Source organism: Thamnophis elegans, chromosome 15 (assembly GCF_009769535.1).
Source record: "Thamnophis elegans isolate rThaEle1 chromosome 15, rThaEle1.pri, whole genome shotgun sequence".
NCBI lineage: Eukaryota > Metazoa > Chordata > Lepidosauria > Squamata > Colubridae > Thamnophis > Thamnophis elegans.
Window position 1 is genome coordinate 3832024 of NC_045555.1, and position 22479 is coordinate 3854502.

General features: G+C 47.2%; 2 protein-coding genes across 5 annotated transcripts; both read right to left on the reverse strand.

The window, feature by feature from the left end:
* Positions 1–690: 690 nt before the first annotated feature.
* Positions 691–1840, reverse strand: LOC116518426 (lysophosphatidic acid receptor 6-like). Its single transcript, XM_032231802.1, has one exon. It carries the CDS (start codon positions 1828–1830, stop codon positions 763–765), a length of 1068 nt encoding a protein of 355 aa, XP_032087693.1. The 5' UTR covers positions 1831–1840; the 3' UTR covers positions 691–762.
* Positions 1841–1867: 27 nt separating this feature from the next.
* Positions 1868–21818, reverse strand: PUSL1 (pseudouridine synthase like 1). Of its 4 annotated transcripts, none has more exons than XR_004256554.1 (6): positions 21560–21818; positions 18161–18309; positions 12528–12582; positions 6806–6968; positions 3934–4103; positions 1868–1953 (listed from the first exon to the last, which is right to left on the reverse strand). XR_004256554.1 is itself a non-coding variant. In XM_032231805.1 (5 exons), exons 2-5 carry the CDS (start codon positions 18313–18315, stop codon positions 3997–3999), a joined length of 480 nt encoding a protein of 159 aa, XP_032087696.1. In that variant the 5' UTR covers positions 18316–18334; positions 21560–21818; the 3' UTR covers positions 3500–3996. The 4 variants fall into 4 exon arrangements, 2 of the variants coding, with proteins under 2 accessions (XP_032087696.1, XP_032087697.1); XR_004256553.1 differs by having other exon boundaries at positions 18161–18334; XM_032231805.1 differs by lacking the exon at positions 1868–1953 and having other exon boundaries at positions 3500–4103; positions 18161–18334.
* Between the last annotated feature and the right edge of the window lie 661 nt (positions 21819–22479).

Genomic DNA, 22479 nt, shown 5'->3' on the forward strand with positions numbered 1-22479 from the left:
AGTCTCCTAGCACAGCATCCTTTTTCCTCTGCTGACCAGAAGTCCGGTTCCCCCACCATAGAGTCTCCTCCTAGCGCGGCGTCCTTTTTCCTCTGCTGACCAGAAGTCCGGTTCCCCCACCATAGAGTCTCCTCCTAGCGCGGCGTCCTTTTTCCTCTGCTGACCAGAAGTCGGTTCCCCCACCATAGAGTCTCCTCCCAGCACAGCATCCTTTTTCTCTGCTGACCAGAAGTCCGGTTCCCCCACCATAGAGTCTCCTCCTCCTAGCACAGCATCCTTTTTCCTCTGCTGACCAGAAGTCCGGTTCCCCCACCATAGAGTCTCCTCCTAGCACAGCATCCTTTTTCCTCTGCTGACCAGAAGTCCGGTTCCCCCACCATAGAGTCTCCTCCTAGCACAGCATCCTTTTTCCTCTGCTGACCAGAAGTCCGGTTCCCCCACCATAGAGTCTCCTCCTAGCACAGCATCCTTTTTCCTCTGCTGACCAGAAGTCCGGTTCCCCCACCATAGAGTCTCCTCCCAGCACAGCATCCTTTTTCTCTGCTGACCAGAAGTCCGGTTCCCCCACCATAGAGTCTCCTCCTCCTAGCACAGCATCCTTTTTCCTCTGCTGACCAGAAGTCCGGTTCCTCCACCATAGAGTCTCCTCCTAGCGCGGCGTCCTTTTCCCTCTACCTGTCCTAACCTATCAATTGTGGAAGCGACTGGCGACAGGGAGCCGCAGCAGAGAGATGGAAGAGCCACAGGTTGCCAACCTCTGACCTAAACCGACACGTGAAATTCAACTTTTTCCCACGTGACACCTGCAGAGAACTTCCTTGGGTTCATCGACATCGCCTCATTGGCAGCCGAGTTTAACACATCGCTCTGGTTGGGGCGTCTCCTGCTGTAGACTTTGAAAGTCCGTCGTTGCCAACGCAGCTGGCAGGGCCACCGCTTGTTGGCCAAGGTGTAGTAATACAAGACAGGGTTCAGGCAGCAGTTGAAGCTAACCAGGGCTAAGGTGACCCGGCGGAGCTGGTAGATGGCGGTGGCCGTGGGGCAGTTCCGGATGAGGCCGACGCGCATCAGGAGGTGGAGGAGGTGGGTGAGGTGGAAGGGGAGGAAGCAGGAGACGCAGATGAAGAGGATGAGGTAGATGGTATTCAGAGCCTTCCTTTTCAAGGCGCTCTCTGAGGTGTGGGAAATTCGCTGGGCGATCAGAGGGTAGCTGATCAAGATCACCACGAAGGGGACGAGGAACCCGAAGATCAGCACAAAAATGTTGTAGGGCAGCATGCGCCCCTTCCAGGAAGCTTCCCCAAAGCTCTCGAAGCATACCTGGGCGTCGCTGACGTTGGCGCCCAGAGGGCCTCCCAGGATCAGAGAGCCGCCGGCCGTCAGCCCCACCGCCCAGAGGACGATAGCGATCAGAGTGTAGTGGCCGCTCTTGATCCGCACGTACGCCAAGGGGTGCAAGACGGCTATGTACCGGTCGACGCAGATGGCGGTGAAGAAGGCCACGCTGAGGTAAAGGTTGAGGAAGTACATGAAGCCCGTCACGCGGCAGGCCACGTCCCCGAAGACCCAGTGGTTGCGGTGGAGGTGGTAGTGGATCCTGAAGGGCAGGACGCAGACGAACAAGGTGTCCACCGTGGCCAGGCTGAGCAGGTAGACGTAGGAGCGAGGTGGGTGTGAGATCCGGCAGGTCAGCAGGTAGAGGGCGGCCCCGTTTTCCAGCAAGCCCAGCACAAAAACAGGAATGTAGATGGTGGGGAAGAGGAAATACTGGAAGTCGGCCCGGAGGCTGCACTCCTGGCTGGCGTTGGCTGCCGCCGTCTGGTTTTCCATCGTCTCCGGAGCAGGATTCGCACCTCAGCCTGGCCTGCTGCAGGAAGCCTCTCTCAGCCCATCATCCTCATGCTGGGAGCGAAGGCAGCCGGGTCAGCTGGGCTCTGTAGTTCACCTCCAAGTCTGCTTGGCAAACAAGGGACCAAGTTTGAAAAATTAAAAATAAAAATGGCTGGCTGCATTCCTGCAGTTGGGATTAGATAGGATAGAATTAGAACAAGAATAAAAGGATAAGAATAAAAATAAAAGAATAAGAATTAGGAATTATTAGAAATAGAAATAAGAATAGAATAGAATAAGAATAAAAGGATAAGAATAAAAATAAAACAATAAGAATTAGAATATAATTAGAACAAGAACAGGAATAAAAGAATAAGAATGAGAATTATTAGAATTAGAAATAATAGAATAAGAATAAAAATGAAAGAATAAGAATTAGAAATAGAAATAAGAATTGAATAAGAATAAAAGAATAAGAATAAAAATAAAACAATAAGAATTAGAATATAATTAGAACAAGAACAAAGGAATAAGAATGAGAATTATTAGAATTAGAAATAATAGAACAAGAATAAAAGAAAGAATAAAAATAAAAGAATAAGAATTAGAATTATTAGAATTAGAAATAGAAATAAGAATAGAATAGAATAATAATAAAAGAATAAGAATAAAAATCAAAGAATTAGAATAGAATTAGAACAAGAATAAAAGAATAAGAATAAAAATAAAAGAATAAGAATGAGAATTATTATAATTAGAAATAAGAATAGAGTAAGAATAAAAGAATAAGAATAAAAATAAAAAGTAAGAATAAAAATAAAAATTAGTATTGGAAATAGAAATAATAGAATAGAATAAGAATAAAAGAATAAAAATCAAAGAATTAGAATAGAATTAGAACAAGAATGAGAATAAAAGAATAAGAATAAAAATAAAAGAATAAGAATGAGAATTATTATAATTAGAAATAAGAATAGAGTAAGAATAAAAGAATAAGAATAAAAATAAAAGAATAAGAATAAAAATAAAAATAAAAGAATAAGAATAAAAATAAAAGAATAAAAATTAGTATTAGAATTAGAAATAAGAATAGAATAAAAATGAAAGAATAAAAATCAAAGAATAAGAATTAGAAATAAGAATAGAATAAGAATAAAAGAATAAAAATCAAAATCAAAGAATAAGAATTAGAATAGAATTAGAACAAGAACGAGAATAAAAGGATAAGAATAAAAATAAAATAGAATTAGAATTATTAGAATTGGAAATAGAAATAAGAATAGAATAAGAATAAAAGAATAAAAATAAAAGAATTAGAATAGAATTAGAACAAGAACGAGAATAAAAGAATAAGAATAAAAATAAAAGAATAAGAATGAGAATTATTATAATTAGAAATAAGAATAGAGTAAGAATAAAAGAATAAGAATAAAAATAAAAAGTAAGAATAAAAATAAAAATTAGTATTGGAAATAGAAATAATAGAATAGAATAAGAATAAAAGAATAAAAATAAAAGAATTAGAAATAGAAATAAGAACAGAAATGAAATAATTAGAATTATTAGAATTAGAAACAGAAATTAGAATAGAAGAATAGAAATGAAATAATTAGAAGTATTAGAATAGAAATAGAACTTAAAATAGAATAGAATGTAGAGAAGAATAGAATAGAATAAGGAATAGAATAGAAAAGCGTTGGAAGGGACCTTGGAGGTTTTCTAGTCCAACCCCTTGGGGCTTACGCAAGTCTGACTTTAGTTCAGTTTTTGGTGGGTTGCCCAAACCGCAGCTTAGCCAAAATACTGAAAGGCTAGCTGCCCCCCTCCCCCTTCAAGAGTCCCCTCTCTTTATATATTGGACTGGGGCACCCATCATCCCCAGCCACGGTAGCCTTAAGAAAGCAGCAATTAGCACCAATTTGCAGAGAAGGAAGAAGAACTTCCGAGCAAGTTTTGGGTCCAAGTTTTCAGGACGGTGAAAATTCTTACGGGGTGTTGAAGAAGTCAAGAAAAAGGATGCTAGGAACACTCCAATTGTGGCGGGAGGTTTATTTTAAAGGGACCCCTTTGCGCCATTAAAAACAAAGAAACTTTAAAACTTACCTGTATCCACCTGTCTTTAGCCATCCTGGTAGCCTGGGAAGATATATCTGAGCTTACTTTTCGTCACCTTTTGACTTTTTCGGATGTTGCCTTCGCCCCACAGTGCCGAGGGCCTCCCACACACGTCTTGTGCAGGAAGCTGGGGCGAGACACTTCGCAGGTGTGGTTTTCTGCAAAAGGGCAACCGAGGTGGCGGGAAATACGCAGATCGGTGTTATTTCCCCCCCCCCCAAGATTTAAGAGAGCAGAAAAACCAAAGTCTTCAAAGAATTTATGAAGTCTACATCCTGACCTTAACAACCTGCCCCCAATAACGGGAGTGGGGTGTGTGAAAAGACAAGCAGAATAACAACGGAATAAAAGATTCACTCTTTCCACAGTTGTCAACGTGTAGAAAACGCGATCAAATCTTTTTTTCTGCCAAGATTCATTGAAAGGGAGTCTTAAAAAATGTTTGGCAAACTCTTAACCCAATGGGTGGCACGAGTGAAAGCTGGCAAAAGTTTGTACTTCGCTGGGGGTGAGGGGTGGGGATGTAGCTGTGGTGGAGGGAAACCAAATTCTTCATCCAGCAGTAGTGTCTTGATTTATTACTTAGGGACTAGAAACTTTAAGTTCAGGTCAGAATCCCAAGATGGTACTTTACCTGGTGAATTGACTTAGATGAGTTAATGGCAGAACACTGAAAAGGGGGATGCCCTTAAGGCAGTGGTTCCCATACTTGGCAACTTTAAGACTTGTGGACTTCAACTCCCAGAGTTCTCCCGCCAGAAGAGCTAGCTGGAGAATTCTGGGAGTTGAAGTCCACAAGTCTTAAAGTTGCCAAGTTTGGGAACCACTGCCTTAAGGTATACTCGCAAACAGGCATGGAGAACGTATAAGTAGCCTTAAGAACTTGGAATAGCCCGTCATTCTCCAGTAATGTAGGAAACTAATGCTAAAAATGCTCTTTAGCAAACTGCATGTATTTCACCTGCAGTAAGACAATTACCGTATTTTTGGGAGTGTAAGACACTCCAAAGTATAAGACGCACCTAGCTTTTGGGGAGTAAAGCAAGGGGGGGGGGTAGGAAATCTGCCTCTGCCTCCCAGCATTTTGCCTCCTTGCAGCAAACAGGGACGCCAGGTACACTGTGGTGTTACATTTCAGACAATACTTGTACAGATGCTGGTCCTGGAAGTATACGTTATTCTCTGCTGTTTAGAAGAAGATACGATAGCACTGGGCCTCTTCAGATCAAGCATTTATTTTAAAAAGCTCCTTCATTTTGTTCAGTTGTCGAGAACAATATTAAAGCAGTTTAGAAAAATAAGTCTAATAACTTGAACATTCTATAGGCATTTATAGTTACTGACTTGCCTCCTTGCAGCAAACAGCCTGCTTCAGTTTAGCCTGATTAGCACGAGGGGAAAAAAAAACCTGCCTCTGCCGCCCAGCAATTTGCCTCCTTGCAGCAAATAGCCCGTTTCACTTTCAATTTCAGTTTCCGAAGGGCCTCCCGATCATCAGCTGTTTCAGGCTGCAAGGATGGTTCCACCACAAAAGCGCGGTCGACTAAAGCGCGCTCGACGAAACCGCGTACCTGACGTCATCACAGCGCGACGAAAAAAGCACGCTGTGAGCGCTAAAGCTAAAATTAACCCCTAAACCTAAACCTAACCCCCGAAACCTAACCCTAAACCTAAACCTTAACCTAACGCTAACCCTTAACCTAACCCTAACGCTTAACCTAACCCTAACCCTAAACCTAACCCTAAACCTAACCCTAACGCTTAACCTAACCCTAAACCTAACCCTTACCTTAACGTGAATCGGCTTGCTTTCAAAGCGCTTTTTAAAGCGCCCTTTTTCTCCGCGGTAGCTGTTGTCGCGCTGCTGATGACATCAGTTACGCGCTTTAATCAGGCACGCTTTAGTGGACCACGGTTTTGTCGTGCCACGGCAGGGATTGCCATAGCCTATTGCAGCCTCCAGAAGCCCCATTTTCCCCGTTTGCTGGAAAGGAGGCAAATTGCTGGGGGGCAGAGGTCAAAGGGTGGGGGTTGGCGGGTGGGTGGGGCTGCATTTGGTGTATGAGACGCACCGAAATTTTCACCCTCTTTTTTTTTGGGGGGGGGGAATTGCGTCTTATACTCCGAAAAATACTGTACTGAAGAACCTGCAATCCAGACTTCAAGATCCCATTGCTGATCCCGGGACGGATAATTGAAATGGTGAGAAAGGATTTAAAAGGGTTTTTTTTTTTTTGCTTTCCTGAATACACAAATTGTTTTTGTTTTTTTTTTGACAGCAGGAGCAGCCTTTAAAAATGTGGATGTTTTCCATATTCTATCAGAGAATATTTTAAGACGACCAAGAAGGAACTAAAATCCGAAATCATTCCGAGTCCGTTCCTTTCTCAGGCACCCCAAAAAGGAATCGTTTCTTGGCAGACAAAGTTGGGATTAAGCAGGTTTATTAACCCATGCCTGCAGAGCGTAAGAAAAATGAGATTTTTTTTTCCTCTTCCTCCTCCAGCAATGTAACACCCGCCCCCCTCAAGGCAGAAATTAATAGTCCATTTCAGTCTTCTGTCTCCAAATCTGTAAGACAACGGAGAAAGGAAAGAAACCAGGGGAATTACAGAATACAGCAGCTGGAAGACTTGAGCAGGGGAATCATTTCAACTTTAGACAAATTTGTGGATGTCGGTATTAATTCTATCTCCCCTCCCCACCTGCAATAGAGGGGAGATAACCACAGGACCCTCCCCGGCAGGCCTGCTGTTGGGAGGACAGCAGTACCCCAAAACTGGAAACCGAAAAATATTGTCACTACAGCTGTTTGAGCTACTTCTGAGGGTTCATGAGGACTAGAATCCTGGATGCTCACCACTTTGGTAGTACTCCACGTGCTTGAGGAAGAGTCCGTCTGGGGGCGCCATGATGTTTGGGGGGTAAGCCATCAAATCCCGGGCCGCTAGGAGTTCTTGGATGTGGTGCGGTTGAAGCCGGGACTGGCCGATGGCAACCAGCACCCCGACCATTCGCCGTACCTGGAATTAAAAAAAGGTTTGAAAAGAGTGAAGTTCCAAGCATCGGCACAATCGGGGGCCAAAGCAGGGAATGGAAACGCGGAATTCGGAGGGTTGGGTGGGTCCTTCAGAAGCCATCTAGTCTGACACCCCCCCCCCCCCCCGAGAGAAATAACCATCTGTTTGAAAGAGGAGGAGAAGCGACCCATTTTCTGGGTTTATCTCAAACCTCATTTTATCGGGAATAAGATTTTTCTTAAATCTTCACCCCCAAATCTGTACTGGATCCCAGCTTCTCCCCTCTTCAACAAGACGTCACTTCTTGGGAGAGTGATGCATGCAGTCCTCGACTTAACAACCATTCAAAGTTAACAACGGCACTCAATAAAGTGACTTACGACCGTTTTTTCCACATTTACGATCGTTGTGGCTTCCACAGGATCCTGTGATCAAAATTCAGGTGTTTTGACAACCGGCTCATATTCATGATGGCCGCAGCGTCCCGGGGGGGGGAGGTGTCATACGATCCCCTTTTGCGACCTTCCGACAAGCCAAGTCAATGGGGGAGGGCCAGATTCACTTAACGACCGTGTGACTAACTTAACAACTGCAGTGATTCGCTTAAGGCATGCGGCAAGAAAAGTTGTAAAATGGGGGGGAAGGGGGAAACTCAATAGTGTCTCACTTAGGAACAGAAATTCTGGGCTCCGTTGCGGCTGTAAATCGAGGATAACCAGTATCTTGTGTCTCGTAAGCTAAGTTACCCTAACACCATCCTTTTTCTCCCGGTTTGCAGCTCACAAGTAGGCTGTGACAGGCTTAGAGAGCATAAAAGCCATGGTTTGCTTATTGAGGATGTGCAGTTAAAACACCAATGTCTGGATTCTTTACCTTTAAGCTTAGCTTACAAAGCACTGCAGATGGGGACTGCAGCCAAGAAATCGAAAGAGGCTTGTTCCTGGGGAGGAAAGTGATGGCAAATCTAGACAGCATCCTAAAAAGCAGAGACATCACCCTGCCAAGAAAAATGTGTCTAGTCAAGGCGATGGTTTTCCCAGTTGCAATGGATGGCTGTGAAGGTTGGACCGTAAGGAAGGCTGAAGGCCAAAGAATGGAGGCCTTTGAACTCTGGTGCTGGAGAAGAAGACTCCTGCATTGAGTCCCTTGGACTGCAAGGCCATCCAACCGGTCAGTCCTAGAGGAGATCAACCATGGCTGCTCTTTAGAAGGTCCTAAATCCTGAAGAGGAAACTCAAATACTTTGGCCACCTGATGAGAAGGAAGAAGGACTCCCCGGAGAAGAGCCTCATGCTGGGAAAGATGGAGGGCAAAAGAAGAAGAAGGGGACGGCAGAAAAGGAGGTGGCTGGATGGAGTCATTGAAGCAGTCGGCATGAGCTTCAATGGACTCCAGAGGATGGTAGAGGACAGGAAGGCCTGGAGGAACACGTTGTCCATGGGGTCACGATGGGTTGGACACAAAGTCCCAACTAACAACAACTACTCTATCTATCTATCATCTATCTATCTATCTATCTATCTATCTATCTATCTATCTATCTATATCTATCTATCTATCATCTATCTATCCTGCAAGTCCTTTGAACTGCAAGACCATCCAACCAGTCAGTCCTAGAGGAGATCAACCCTGGCTGCTCTTTAGAAGGCCAGATCCTGAAGAGGAAACTCGAAAGACTTTGGCCACCTAATGAGACGGAAGTAGGACTCCCTGGAGAAGAGCCTCATGCTGGGAACGATGGAGGGCAAAAGAAGAAGAAGGGGACGGCAGAGAAGGAGGTGGCTGGATGGAGTCACCAAAGCAGTCGGCCTGAGCTTCAATGGACTCCAGAGGATGGGAGCCAAGGTGGCGCAGTGGTTAAATGCAGCACTGCAGGCTACTGCTAGATCAGCAGGTCAGCGGTTCAAATCTCACCGGCTCAGGGTTGACTCAGCCTTCCATCCTTCCGAGGTGGGTAAAATGAGGACCCAGATTGTTGGGGGCAATATGCTGACTCTCTGTAAACCGCTTAGAGAGGCCTGAAAGGCCTATGAAGCGGTATATAAGTCTACTGCTATTGCTGCTATATGGGAGAGGACAGGAAGGCCTGGAGGAACGTTGTCCATGGGGCCGCGATGGGTTGGACACGACTTAGAATAGAATATAGAATTCTTTAGTGTGATTGAAGACAGAAGCAATTTGTCTTTGGTGCACATGCTCTCGGTGTGCATAAAAAGACAAGATACATTCATCAAGAACCATCAATAAAATTTATCCCAGATCTTATAATATTCTGATTCGTCTTCGTTCTTCAATTCCCATGTCAACTTATCCATTTCAGCACAGATCAGAATGTTCCTAATTACTTCCCCTTCTTGTGGAATTTCCCTGTTTTTCCAGTCTAGGGCAAAGACCATTCTTGCTAATAATATGTATTATATGTATTATTACGTAATAATATGTATTATTAAGTAGGTGACCCCCTTGTTAAGTTTACGGTTGATGATTCCCAAAAGAAAAAGTCCTGGTTTGAATTCTGTTTCCTCTTCAGTTATCTCGATCAGCCGCCTGATTGCATTTTCTGCCAATTTGTTTTTGGGCACGGCCACCACATATGGTAGTAGGTGTCCATGGCATCATTTCAACCGGCCGCCAAAGATACACTCTTGCAGGTGGCAAACGGTGTGTTGCCGCCCACCCCGAGTTGACGGAGGCAGCCGAGGCTCGGTAGCGTTTTGGCTGCTGTTTCTGTAGCTAATTTGGAGCAAGCCACAAGACGGTGGGTGTGCTCGTAGGGAGGGGGGGAATTGAAACTCCTTAAAGCTTTTTCACTTTTTTATTTTTGCAAAGTCTGAAAATAAGACAGACGCCTCCTCTCCTCGTGGCTAACCCAATGCTTCCGTGAGAGCCGGCCTCTCTCGCCTCTGAATCATCCACCACATATGATTCATTTATTCTACCTAAATAGGCCTGGCCAGCTATGCCTGGGGTCCGCCAAGAGGCATCCATATTTTCACAGGGGGCTTTAAGCAAAACTTCCTTGGGCTGGCTGGTTTGGAATGATGGGAGTTGAAGTCCGGTTGCTGGAACTGGGTGTGTCTGCTTTGGATGAACAGAATAGAATGACAAGAGTTGGAAGGGACCTTGGAGGTCTTCTAGTCCAACCCCCTGCTTAGGCAGGAAACCCTACACCGCTTCAGACAAAGTCTCTTCTTCAAAACCTCCAGTGATGGAGCATCTGAGTTGAAGTCCAGTTCGGAACTGGGTAGGTCTAGTATTATGAAAAGGAGGACTAGGGGAGACATGATAGCAGTCTTCCAATATCTCAGGGGCTGCCTCAAAGAAGAGGGAGTCAAGCTATTCTCCAAGGCACCTGAGGGCAGGACAAGAAGCAATGGGTGGAAATTAATCAAGGAGAGAAGCGACTTAGAACAGAGGAGAAATTTCTTGACTGTTAGAACAATTAATCAGTGGAACAACATGCCTCTAGAATAGAATAGAATAGAATAGAATGACAGTGTGAAGGGACCTTGGAGGTCTTCTAGTCCAACTCTCTGCTTAGGCAGGAAGCCTTACACCACTTCAGACAAAGGGTTATCCAATCTCTTCTTAAAAACCTCCAGTGATGAACCACCTACAACTTCTGGAGGCAAGTTGTTGATTACCGTATTTTCCGGACTATAAGATGCACCAGAGTATAGGGTTTCTTTGTTTTTTGCAAAAAAAGGGGGGGGCATGCAGAAGGTTTGGGAGGCCTGTAGAGTGCTCCTGGGGGCTGGGGAGGGCAAAAACATCCCCGTTTTTGTGAAAACGGGCTCGTTTTTACCCTCCCCAGCCTCCAGGAGCCCTTTGCAGGCCTCCCAAACCCTCTGTGTGACCATTTTTGCGAAAAACGGGATGCACAGGGCGGGGTTTCGGGAGGTGAAAAATGCTGTAGTCATTGTATAAGATGCACCCAGATTTTCACCCTCTTTTGGGGGGAGAGGGGGGGAAAGGTGCGTCTTATACTCTGAAAAATATGGTAATTGTTCTAACTGTCAGGAAATTTCTCCTCAGTTCCAAGATTCTTCTCTCCTTGATTAGTTTCCACCCATTGCTTCTTGTACTGCCCTCAGGTGCCTTGGAGAATAGCTTGACTCCTTCTTCTTTGGGGCAGCCCCTGAGATATTGGAAAACTCATGTCTCCCCTGGTCCTTCTTTTCATTCAACTAGACCTACCCAGTTCCAGTAACTGGACTCGGGTGCTCCATCACTGGAAGTCTTTAAGAAGACGTTGAATAACCATTTGTCTGAAGTGGCGTAGGGTTTCCTGCCTAAGCAGGGGGTTGGACTAGAAGACCTCCAAGGTCCCTTCCAACTCGTTATTCTATTCTATTCCAACTTTCCGGATGGCCATGGAGTGGAGACAAGAGCCAAGGTGGCGCAGTGGTTAAATGCAGCACTGCAGGCTACTGCTAGATCAGCAGGTCAGCGGTTCAAATCTCACCGGCTCAGGGTTGACTCAGCCTTCCATCCTTCCGAGGTGGGTAAAATGAGGACCCAGATTGTTGGGGGCAATATGCTGACTCTCTGTAAACCGCTTAGAGAGGCCTGAAAGGCCTATGAAGCGGTATATAAGTCTACTGCTATTGCTATTGCTATTGAGACAGATGGTCAGTTAAGGCCTCTTTGGCCATTCCAGGGATATGTCCTGTGTTTGCGTCAGAAGGGGCCGTGGGCAATACAATAGCAGAATTGGAAGGGACCTTAGAGGTCTTCTAGTCCAACCCCGCCTATACCGTTTCAGACAAAGGGTTATCCAACTTCTTCTTAAAGACTTCCAGTGTTGGGGCATTCACAACTTCTGGAGGCAACTTCTGTTCCACTGATTAATTTTTCTAACTGTCAGGAAATTTCTCCCCAGTTCTAAGTTGCTTCTCTCCTTGATTAGTTTCCACCCATTGCTCAGAGACAGAATAGAATAGAGAATAGAATAGAATAGAATAACAGAGTTGGAAGGGGCCTTGGAGGTCTTCTAGTCCAACCCCCTGCCTATATCGTTAAGGACTTCCAGTGTTGGGGCTGGCCTGGGTTAAGATTCCAACCCCACCCGAATTGTGGGACTGTTGTGCTCTCTTTTAATATGTTGTATTGTTTCCATATTGGAATACTGTTTGTCTTTCCCCCCCTCCCTTTTTGAATTGTGAGCCGCCCTGAGTCCCCCCAGGGAAAAGGGCGGCATACAAATAAAGGAAATGAATGAAAAATGAATGAATGGAGGCAAATTCTGTTCCACTGATTAATTGTCCTCACTGTCAGGAAATTTCTCCTCTGTTCTAAGTTGCTTCTCTCCTTGATTAGTTTCCACCCATTGCTTCTTGTCCTCCCCTCAGGTGCCTTGGAGAATAGTTTGACTCCCTCTTCTCTGTGGCAACCCCTGCCCTTCAAGTTCATTTTAAAAAAATTAAAGTTAAGAGGCTGCCTCTCAAATGGTGAAAAGGTGACTTCTAGTCAAATCGTAAAAAATGGTGAAAAAGAGCATGCAGGATCCACTCCTGTCTCAGCTAACCATTCAAAGGGTCCAGTTGGAAAATTTCTCCCTACCTGTTTGTAGAGGAAAGATCGGCTTACAAACTCCAGTTCCCAAAACTTCAGGTTGCTGGCGGGGAAAAAAAACAACGGGCAAGAAGGCAGCGTTAAAATCCATATAGATTGCGACAGATCAGCGAAGAGAAGGGGATAAGAAATTATATTAAACTATATTTGGTATTTGCAGAAATACCACCCCAAGAAAACATAAATTGAGATTTGAAAGAGACACCTATAATAACAGAAAAAGAAAGGAGGAGGAGGGGCCGAGAGGAAGAGGAGGGAAGAGAGAAAAGAGAGAAGGAGAGGAAGGGTGGAAGGGGAGAGGGTGGGAAGGGGAAGAGGGGAGTAGGGGAGAGGTAAGGGGAGAAGGAAGGGGAAGGAGAGGAGGAAGGAAGGAAGGAGAGAAGGGAGGGAGAAAAGAAAGGGAAAATAAGAAACAGGCAATCCAAAATGCATATTATAACCCTCTGTTTATGGAAAAACAAATGTAGAAGAATGACAAATGTAAAGAAGAAGAACTATGTGAATGTAGACCTATAAGTGTACGTAAGAAAATAAAAACTTTAAAAAAAACTTTTCAAAAAAATTAAAATCCATAGAGAAAGATGCTACGCTATTATTATTATTATTATTTATTAATTAAATTTCCATGCCTCCCTTCTCCTCTACAAGGTGACTCATTTTCTGTCCTTCCCTGGGTCAGTTCAAATGTCTGCTTGAGAATAGATCCTCCATGGACAGAAGCAAACTACCTCTGACCGAGGCTTCCCAAGAGCATGAAGCAAACTCCTGGCCCCGACAGAAAACCCTTTTTATTAATTTTCTGTGAATTCTGCTCCTTCACATCCAGCCAAGTCTTTCGAGGGAGGATTTACGGTCACAGACCTTATCTGGCTTGGAGAGCTGCCAGGCCTATAGCTGCGGAACTTGGCAAAGAGTCTCGGAGAGTCACGAACCAATGAAGCGAACTAATGGTCTCCTGCAAACTCCACTCCCCTTTCTCTCCTCTTTTATTTCCTCTGGGAGGGGCCATTCATCGTCCACCTGTGGCCTTCCTCCCATGTCTGTTCTTTAGCCGTTCCCTTCGTCTGGCCACTCTGCGCATGTGCACACTGGGAACAGGCTCCAGCTGTTCTTCTGCCACTGATGTCTGACTCCAAAGGCAGCTGATAACTGGCAGACGGCCCTGTCCCCCTCTCTGCCTCCGACGCAGAGCCCTCATCCGAGCCTTCCCCAGGCTCCAAGACTGGCCCAGCTTCCTCCCCAACCTCTTCACTGTCCGAGTCTGCTGCTGGCTCCGCTGGCGGCTGGTGGGCCACACCGCCACAAGACAGCCATGCACCACGGAAGCCATGTGGCTCTTGAAGGACCTAGCTGTAGATTGGGGCTCTCCCAAAATGCTTGGAGGAGACTGATGAAAGAGGACGATCTCTGCACAGGAAGACGAAGGCGAGCTGAACCTTCCTTCCCCTGATCTGCTGGCTTTCTACCTGCAGGAAGAAGTTACAATTCCTTTGCGCAACCTGAAAGCACACCGTCGCACCTCGCTTTTGAGCGAGAGGGTCATCGTGCCAGGTCTTCCTTTGAAACGGTGGGCTCTCTTGGCACAGGGGGGGGGCTCTGTCTTGCCCCCCTCTCCCCAAGGGCTGGATTTCAAACCTGAATGCGGCAGGAGGAGGGAGGATTTGAATTCGCACCAGAAGCCCCACGGCCTGGCTGTGGCTTCCCTCCAGGGCTGCTTCAGCCTGCCAGGTGGTGGGATGGCAGAAGGAGCACCTGCTCACCGAGGGAGGCATTTCCACGTGATCCAGTCCTCGTGGTTGGATCCGTGAGTTTTCCGAGGGAGTTTTATTCCCACGTGGATCCATCTCTCTCCAAGGTTGCCAATTTAATCTGAGTTATGCCCACCCACGGACGCCCGCCTGGCCTTTGTTTCCGAAATGCCAGTGGGGAATTCGTCATCCAGCTGGAGCTTCCTCCAAGGACGGCGTTGTGCTGGCTACGCACCGCAATGGGAGCTGAGCACCGGCAGGGCAGTCCGAGGTAGACTGCTCCTGTACGCCAGGGGTCTTTCTCTTAATCCCTTATGGATTAACTCATAGGTGGCTCAGTGGCTAAGACAGTGGCTCAGCCTGGGTCAAAACAGCTTGCCCCGCCCACTCCTTACCGAACTCCTCCCACCAGAGTCTGAAATAAAAGTCACAAGACACAGTTTTGGGTGCCCATCCCGGCCTTTGTCTTTCGGAAGCCACTCGGACAGGCAAGTTGCTAGTCCTCTTTGTTTTTTTGAGAATTTTTTTTTAATTTTTTATTCTTTTATATAGCATTTTAAGTATACATTCCCATAGTTGTTATTCTTCTATACATGTATCATTCTTACACATTATTATTTCATTTAATAGGTTATAATATACAATTTGGGTGGCTTTATTTACCATTCCTTCTTCCTGTTGTAACACCACCTCATTTTCCCTTTCTTTTCTCCCTCCCTCCTTCCTCTACTTTCTTCCTTCTTCCTCTCCTCCCCCTTCCTTTTCTCCCTCCCTCCCTTCTCCACTTTCTTCCTTCTTCCTCTCCTTCCCCTTCCTTTTCTCCCTCCCTCCCTTCTCCACTTTCTTCTTTCTTCCTCTCCTTCCCCTTCCTTTTCTCCCTCCCTCCCTTCTCCACTTTCTTCCTTCTTCCTCTCCTTCCCCTTCCTTTTCTCCCTCCCTCCCTTCTCCACTTTCTTCTTTCTTCCTCTCCTTCCCCTTCCTTTTCTCCCTCCCTCCCTTCTCCACTTTCTTCCTTCTTCCTCTCCTTCCCCTTCCTTTTCTCCCTCCCTCCCTTCTCCACTTTCTTCCTTCTTCCTCTCCTTCCCCTTCCTTTTCTCCCTCCCTCCCTTCTCCACTTTCTTCCTTCTTCCTCTCCTTCCCCTTCCTTTTCTCCCTTCCTCCCTTCTCCACTTTCTTCTTCTTCCTCTCCTTCCCCTTGCTTTTCTCCCTCCCTCCCTTCTCCACTTTCTTCCTCTTCCTCTCCTTCCCCTTCCTTTTCTCCCTCCCTCCCTTCTCCACTTTCTTCTTTCTTCCTCTCCTTCCCCTTCCTTTCTCCCTCCCTCCCTTCTCCACTTTCTTCCTTCTTCCTCTCCTTCCCCTTCCTTTTTCTCCCTCCCTCCCTTCTCCACTTTCTTCTTTCTTCCTCTCCTTCCCCTTCCTTTTCTCCCTCCCTCCCTTCTCCACTTCTTCCTTCTTCCTCTCCTTCCCCTTCCTTTTCTCCCTCCCTCCCTTCTCCACTTTCTTCCTTCTTCCTCTCCTTCCCTTCCTTTTCTCCCTCCCTCCCTTCTCCACTTTCTTCTTTCTTCTCTCCTTCCCCTTCCTTTTCTCCCTCCCTCCCTTCTCCACTTTCTTCCTTCTTCCTCTCCTTCCCCTTCCTTTTCTCCCTCCCTCCCTTCTCCACTTTCTTCCTTCTTCCTCTCCTTCCCCTTCCTTTTCTCCCTTCTCCACTTTCTTCCTTCTTCCTCTCCTTCCCCTTCCTTTTCTCCCTCCCTCCCTTCTCCACTTTCTTCCTTCTTTCTCTTCTTCCTCTTCCTTTTCTCCCTCCCTCCCTTCTCCACTTTCCTTCTCCCTCTCCTTCCCCTTGCTTTTCTCCCTCCCTCCCTTCTCCACTTTCTTCCTTCTTTCTCTTCTTCCTCTTCCTTTTCTCCCTCCCTCCCTTCTCCACTTCTTCCTTCTCCCTCTCCTTCCCCTGCCCTTCTTTTCTCCCTCCCTCCTCTACTTTCCTCCTTCTTCTTCTCCTTCCCCCTTCCTTCTTCCCTTACCTTTCTCCCGCTCAGCCTCTTCCCTTCTCCTTCCCACTCTCTCTCCTTCTCTTCCTCTCCTTCCATCCTCCTCTCCTAGGCAAGTTTCTAGTCCTTAGGTTCGCAGTGAAGTTGGCAAACCCTCTGGCAGGGTTGGAGTGTGAAATTTCTCACTCTTGAGCTTCAGCAAAATAGAAGACGTTCAGGACCATGGAGAGCTCTTTGACCTTCCCTGCCAGTAGATCAGGGGTGTGCAAACTTGGAAACTTTAAGACTTGTGGACTTCAGTTTCCAGAATTCCCCACCTGGGGAATTCTGGGAGTTGAAGTCCACAAGTCTTAAAATCCTCTTTCCATCTCACACTATATTTAAATCCTTAAAAACTCAGCTTCTCAGATGCAAATTGCTTAACACCAAACATTCAAAGGAAAGTTTCTTATCCTTGGGAGGCCTGTTCATTTGAGATCCTCCCCTGTTTCATTTTGGTCCATTTCTAGCTATATAATATTCTTTCCCCCCACTCTTGCTTCCCCTCCAGATGACACGTGTCAATCTGGATGTTTCAAAGCCATCTTTTCAAAGAAGCTTTTCGTCACCCAAACTTGGGTTAAGAAAAGCAATTGCTACATTCATGTAACCCAAGCAAGATATTATCTTAATAGCAGTAGCCCTTAGACTTATATACCGCTTCGCAGTGCTTTTACAGCCCTCTCCAAGCGGTTTACAGAGTCAGCCTCTTGCCCCCCCCCCCACGACAATCTGGCTCCTCATTTTACCCACCTCGGAAGGATGTGAGTCAACCTTGAGCCAGTCGGTCAGGATCGAACTCCTGGCAGTGGGCAGTTAGCCTGCAATACTGCAATCTAACCACTGGGAGGGAGGGAGAGAAGGAAGGAAGGAAGCAATAGTACTTAAGATTTATATACCGCTTCACAACGCTTTTACAGCCCTCTCTAAGCAGTTTACAGAGTCAGCCTATTGCCCCGAATAATTTGGGTTTTACCCACCTCAAAAGGATGGAAGCCTTAGTCAACCTTGAGCCAGGATCGAACTCCTGGCAGTGGGCAATTAGCCTGCAATACTGCATTCTAACCACTGGGAGGGAGGGACGGAGGGAGGAAGGGAGGGAGAGAAGGAAGGAAGGAAGGAAGGAAGGGCAATAGCACATAGACTTATAAATACCACTTCACAGTGCTTTTACAGTCCTCTCTAAGCGGTTTACAGAGTCAGCCTCTTGCCCCCAACAATCTGGGTCCTCATTTACCCACTTCGGATGGCCGGAAGGCTGAGTCAATACCGCTTCACAGGGCTTTCCTGGGCCTCTCTAAGCGGTTGACGGTGTCTTGCTCCCAACAATCCAGGTCCTCATTTTACCGACCTGGTGAGATTTGAACTGCTGGCAGTAGGGAGAGGAATGCAATACTGCATTCTAACTAGAAGGTAGGTAGGTAGGTAAGGAAGGAAGGATGGAAAGGATGGAAGGAAGGAAGGGAAGGAAAGAAGGAAGGGAAGGACGGAAGGGTGGAAAGGAAGGAAGGATGGAAATGAAGGAAGGGAAGGAAGGAAAGAACGGAAGGGTGGAAAGGAAGGATGGGAAGGAAGGGAAGGAAGGATGGAAAGGAAGAAAGGAAGGAAGGATGGAAAGGAAGGAAGGAAGGAAGGAAGGAAGGAAGGGTCAACCTTGAGCCGGCTGAGATTCAAACTGCCAAATTGCAGGCAGCCGGCAGTCTGCAGAAAGAGCCTGCAGTACTGCACTCTAACCACTGCGCCACCGTGGCTTATCCTTAAACTAGCAACCAATTGGGCGGGAAAAATTATGGGGAAAAGAGAGGAAGGTGCAAAATTGCGGCTGAAGGCCCAGGGGCAACCTTACCTGTCCATGCTGTGCTCGGCAAGGAAGCCCTGGGAAGGCCTCACCTCCGCCCAGTTCAGCGTCCTGATGGGGCTTCTCGCTGACTTCTCGGAGCTGGCTGAGCAGAAGGTGGAGAAGTCGTGGGTGCCCACCAGGAAAGTGGCTGCTTCCTGCATGGCAGACAGGTTCAAGTGGCTAAACCAGAGGAAGAAGATTGTGGAACAAGCCATCAAGCAATTTTGGACTCCTAGCCACCACGCAGAGTGACAACCTGTCCCTATCTTGTCCTCGGAAGATTTCAGGGAAGGGAAAATGCATTGCAAACACACACACACACACACTTCGATTGGTCTGACCCAGCTGTTAGGCCTGCAGCCATATTCCTCTTGGATCTTTGGCCTGCCACACTTTCTATTATTCTACTCTACCTCTTCTATCATGGGAAAATGGGAGGGGGGATTGTATGGAATTAGATGATACATAGCCATAACACATTCTTTCTAGAAAGCCAAGGTCTTTGCACCTCTGCACCTGATCGGAACTGGATGGGTGGAAGCTGCCAGCAGGGCAGTGGGAGATTGGACCATGTGATTGGATTTGTGGGTGTTGGGGCAAGATCTTGAACTTTCAAGTGGGTGGGGAAAACCGGGAAGCTTTCAGATTCAGGTTTTCCCAGATGTGCCAACATGGCTCTCTTAATCAATTGGAACTTTGAGGAATCCTTTGCCTCGGACTCTGATTTAATTTTGGATGCTATTTGGAACCCTGACACCAGCATCTCTACACAATCCTACAAAGCAGGTTTAATGGTCCACCCCCGATATTAATTTTCTTTGGGGGAACTCACCAGGCCCTTTGAAATGTTCCAGAGGCTGCAAAATGAACAGAGGAAAATGTTCTGACCAAGGGTTAGACCCCTCAAAAGCAGGAGGCGGAGTCCTGGTCCCGACAAAACCCCTTTTACTAAACAAAGGTGAATTTCTCTCGTTCCATTCAGCTAAGGCCTGGCAAAGTCTTTCAAAGGAGTATTTATGACCACCAACTTTATCTATCTGGGAAAGCTACCATGTCAATATACTCAAATGAGGTTTCTGTGCAAGGAAGGACTGGGCACAGAGTCTCTGAGATTCAGGGACAGATCTTCACACTCCTGAACGAATCTAACGACCCAACGAATGAATGTTTCCTGCAAAAGCCCCCTCCTCTTTCGCTCCTCTTTTATTCCCTATGGGAGGGGGCCATTCACCTTCCACCTGTGGCTTTACTCCCAAGTCGACCTTGATTTCTGAGTTGTTCTTTTCTTCTGGCAGCTCTGCGCATGCGCACACTGGGACCAGGCTCACGCTGTTCTTCTGCCTCACTGATGTCAGACTCCGGAGGCTCTGGAGACAGCACATCACTACCAGATGTCCCTGGTCCCCTCTCTGCCTCCAATGCAGAGCCTTCCCCAGACTCCAGGAGTGGCCCATGTTCCTCCCCAGTCTCCTCAATGCCCGACTCTGCTGCCAGCTCCTCAGGCCACCCGCGGACCACAACAGAAGGAGCCCACAGTCTGCCGTAGCCGCTTCATTCAATCAAGTTAAGGGGTGAGGTTTTTTTTCCCCTGGATCGGGTCCCACGGTTCATAAGACCGCCTCTCTTGGTGCCTTAATAGATGTGGCTGCAATTTCAGTGGTAGGAGTTGGAAGTACGTTGCCCTGGCTGTTGCTTTCTTGGAGCTTTCCCCATGGACAGCTTTATCGGGGGTCTCCCACCAGTGGTGGGTTTCAAAAATTGCTGGAACCTACTATGTGGGTGTGGCCTCCTTTGTGGGAGTGGCTTGCTGCCCATGTGACCTGATGGGAGTGGCTTGCCACCATGTGACGGATATGTAATTATGAATTAGTACTTAGGTTGGTCCAAGTAGCTATTCAGAAGTTAGTGGTTTGAAACAATTGTAAAGCAAGATATGGAATTAAAACCAGAATATCTTGTTGGCTATTTGAAAGGGAGTATAATATGTATTTAATTGTACACACATACGTGAGCCTGTTCCCGTTTGGGATGCGCAGAGCTGCCAGGAGACAAGAACTGTGAAGACAAAAGGGGCGACTCAGGAGTAAAGGCTCGGAGATTGATTGGCCCCCTCCCATAAAGAGAAGGAAGCAATTGTGTTCGTTGTGGTCGGTTTCAAACTCTGAAGCTCCGTTTTGACTCTGTGCTCCGTTTGGCCTGGCAAAGCTAAGTGGTAATCAGATCTCTGGCAGCATTTCAAGGGAGATAAAGATGGGTGCTTATCAGCCCTATCCCGAAAGACTTTGGCAGACTACTGTCGGACTCTTCACAGACCCTGTTGTGAATGGCCATAATTAACAACCTTTTAATAAAAAGAGGGTTTTGGGGGAGGAAGTGTGTGATTTTTACTGTCTCAGGGATCCTGGGTCACAACTTTTGAGACCGCCATCTTTCCCTATCAGCCTGGCTGAGGCTCAGAGGAAACTCGCTGAGCCATCGAGATCTGACGATCCCCCAGCGAGAGACTCCGCGGCTCTTCCAAGTGACCCGGCCGGCAACTCACGGAGAGGAAGCAGATTGCCGAAGTGTGTTCACGCCTCTCCTGGCACATTCCTGTCACTGCATAATTTATGGGTGACCTGGTTACATTGCAGATGCCAAGGTTGTTTTCTCCAAGAGCCGGCTCTGAATTACTACTCAACCCAGATCGGTGAAGATTTTGCAGGCCCGGTTGGCGAATCTGCAATCCTAGTCTTGTGGCTTCGACTGTTCTGATCTAGGCTTCCCCAGCACGCACGAAGCCGAGTCCTCGTCCCATTAAACTTTGATTTAATGACAGTGAATTCCTCTCCAGCAAAGTCTTTCCTCTCCCACAGTCTTTCAGGATAACTCACAATTGCAGACCCTTTATCAGGCTTGGAGACGTGGCCAGGCGGAATCTTTCAGACACCCTGCAATACTTGGCAAGAATGCAGGAATGAACTAATAGTCTCCTGCAAACTCCACTCCCCTGTTGCTCCTCTTTTATTCCCTATGGGAGGGGCCATCACTGTCCACCTATGCCTTACTCCCAAGTCGACCCCTGTTCTTTAGCTCTTCCCTTCGTCTGGCAACTCTGCACATGCGACACTGGGAACAGGCTCCAGCTGTTCTTCTGCCTCACTGATGTCTGACTCTGAAGGCAGATGATAACTGTCAGACGGCCCTGGCCCCTCCCTCTGCCTCCGACACAGAGCCCTCATCAGATCTTTCCCCAGACTCCAGGACTGGCGCATGTTCTCCCCAACCTCCTCACTGTCCGAATCTGCTGCCAGCTGTCCTGGCGCTGGCCAGCCATAACATCAACATCAGAAATGTTACGTCTCAAAGTGGGTGTGCAGGGGCGGGGACGACCCAATTGGCCGGATCCACAAAACACCAACTTACCCGCGCCAGTTTGCCCAGCAGAGATCCCTTTCGAAGACCGGCAAGTCAGACTAGGCAGTGCAGCCTGTGGCTACCCGATACACATATGTCCTGGCCCGGGCCAAGTAACGGGCGTGGAAGTTGCTGGAAACCCTACAAGCGCTCAGAACGCTTTGGGGGAAGGAGAAGGGAAGAGGTAGCCAGTTTAATTTCTCCGCAGTCTTTAGCAATAGCACATATACCGCTTCATAGTGCCTTCACAGCCCTCTCTAAGTGGTTTACAGTCTGACTCGCCCCCCACCCCCACCCCAACAATCTGGGTCCTCATTTTACCCACCTCGGAAGGACGGGAGGCTGGTAAGATTCGAACTGCCGAATTGCAGGCAACAAATTGCAGAAGTAGCTGCCCTCTAGCACTGCGCCACCGCAGCTTATTCAATGTGGTTTTATGTGAAGATCTCCCTTGGGTTATCCGCCCAACCGCATCCCTTGGTGTCATAGAGTTGCCTGGCACAAATTTATCGAATGTGAGTGTCCAGGACCGAGGGTGGACTGGAACCCAAGACTCCTCAAGTCCTTGTCCAACTGGTAAACGTTCTCCTGAGGGATTCAGTTGCCAGCCTGAGCATGTCTTCTGGCTCCTGGTCCACCACAAGATTGACAAGATTGACAATGGTCCTTCTTTAATGCCTCTGAGCCATGGGGTGGGAGAGCAGCATGGCTCTTCCTTGCTGTTAGGCCCCCTCCCCCAAAGGCTGGGGAGGGGGCAGGACGTCATTTCTTAGCATTTCTCGTCCGCAAAGGCTCACCCCTCAGAAGGCAGTGTCCCTGGCTCCACCATTTGGGGCACCAGAAGCAGGGAAACATGAGCCTTTGTAGTGATGTGTTTAGCTAGATATATATAAAATGGCTTCGTGTGCGTGAGTTCCAGCATAACTCTG

Bases quoted from the DNA above. Each gene is read 5' to 3' on its own strand.
- PUSL1 (XM_032231805.1), bottom strand. From the start codon at position 18,315: ATGCAGGAAGCAGCCACTTTCCTGGTGGGCACCCACGACTTCTCCACC. The intron at 12,583-18,160 runs GTAAGGTTGCCC...TTTCCCCGCCAG, and splicing joins GCCGAGCACAGCATGGACAG to CAACCTGAAGTTTTGGGAAC. The intron at 4,104-6,805 runs GTGAGCATCCAG...GCCCTTTTGCAG, and splicing joins CGTGGAGTACTACCAAAGTG to AAAACCACACCTGCGAAGTG.
- LOC116518426 (XM_032231802.1), bottom strand. From the start codon at position 1,830: ATGGAAAACCAGACGGCGGCAGCCAACGCCAGCCAGGAGTGCAGCCTC.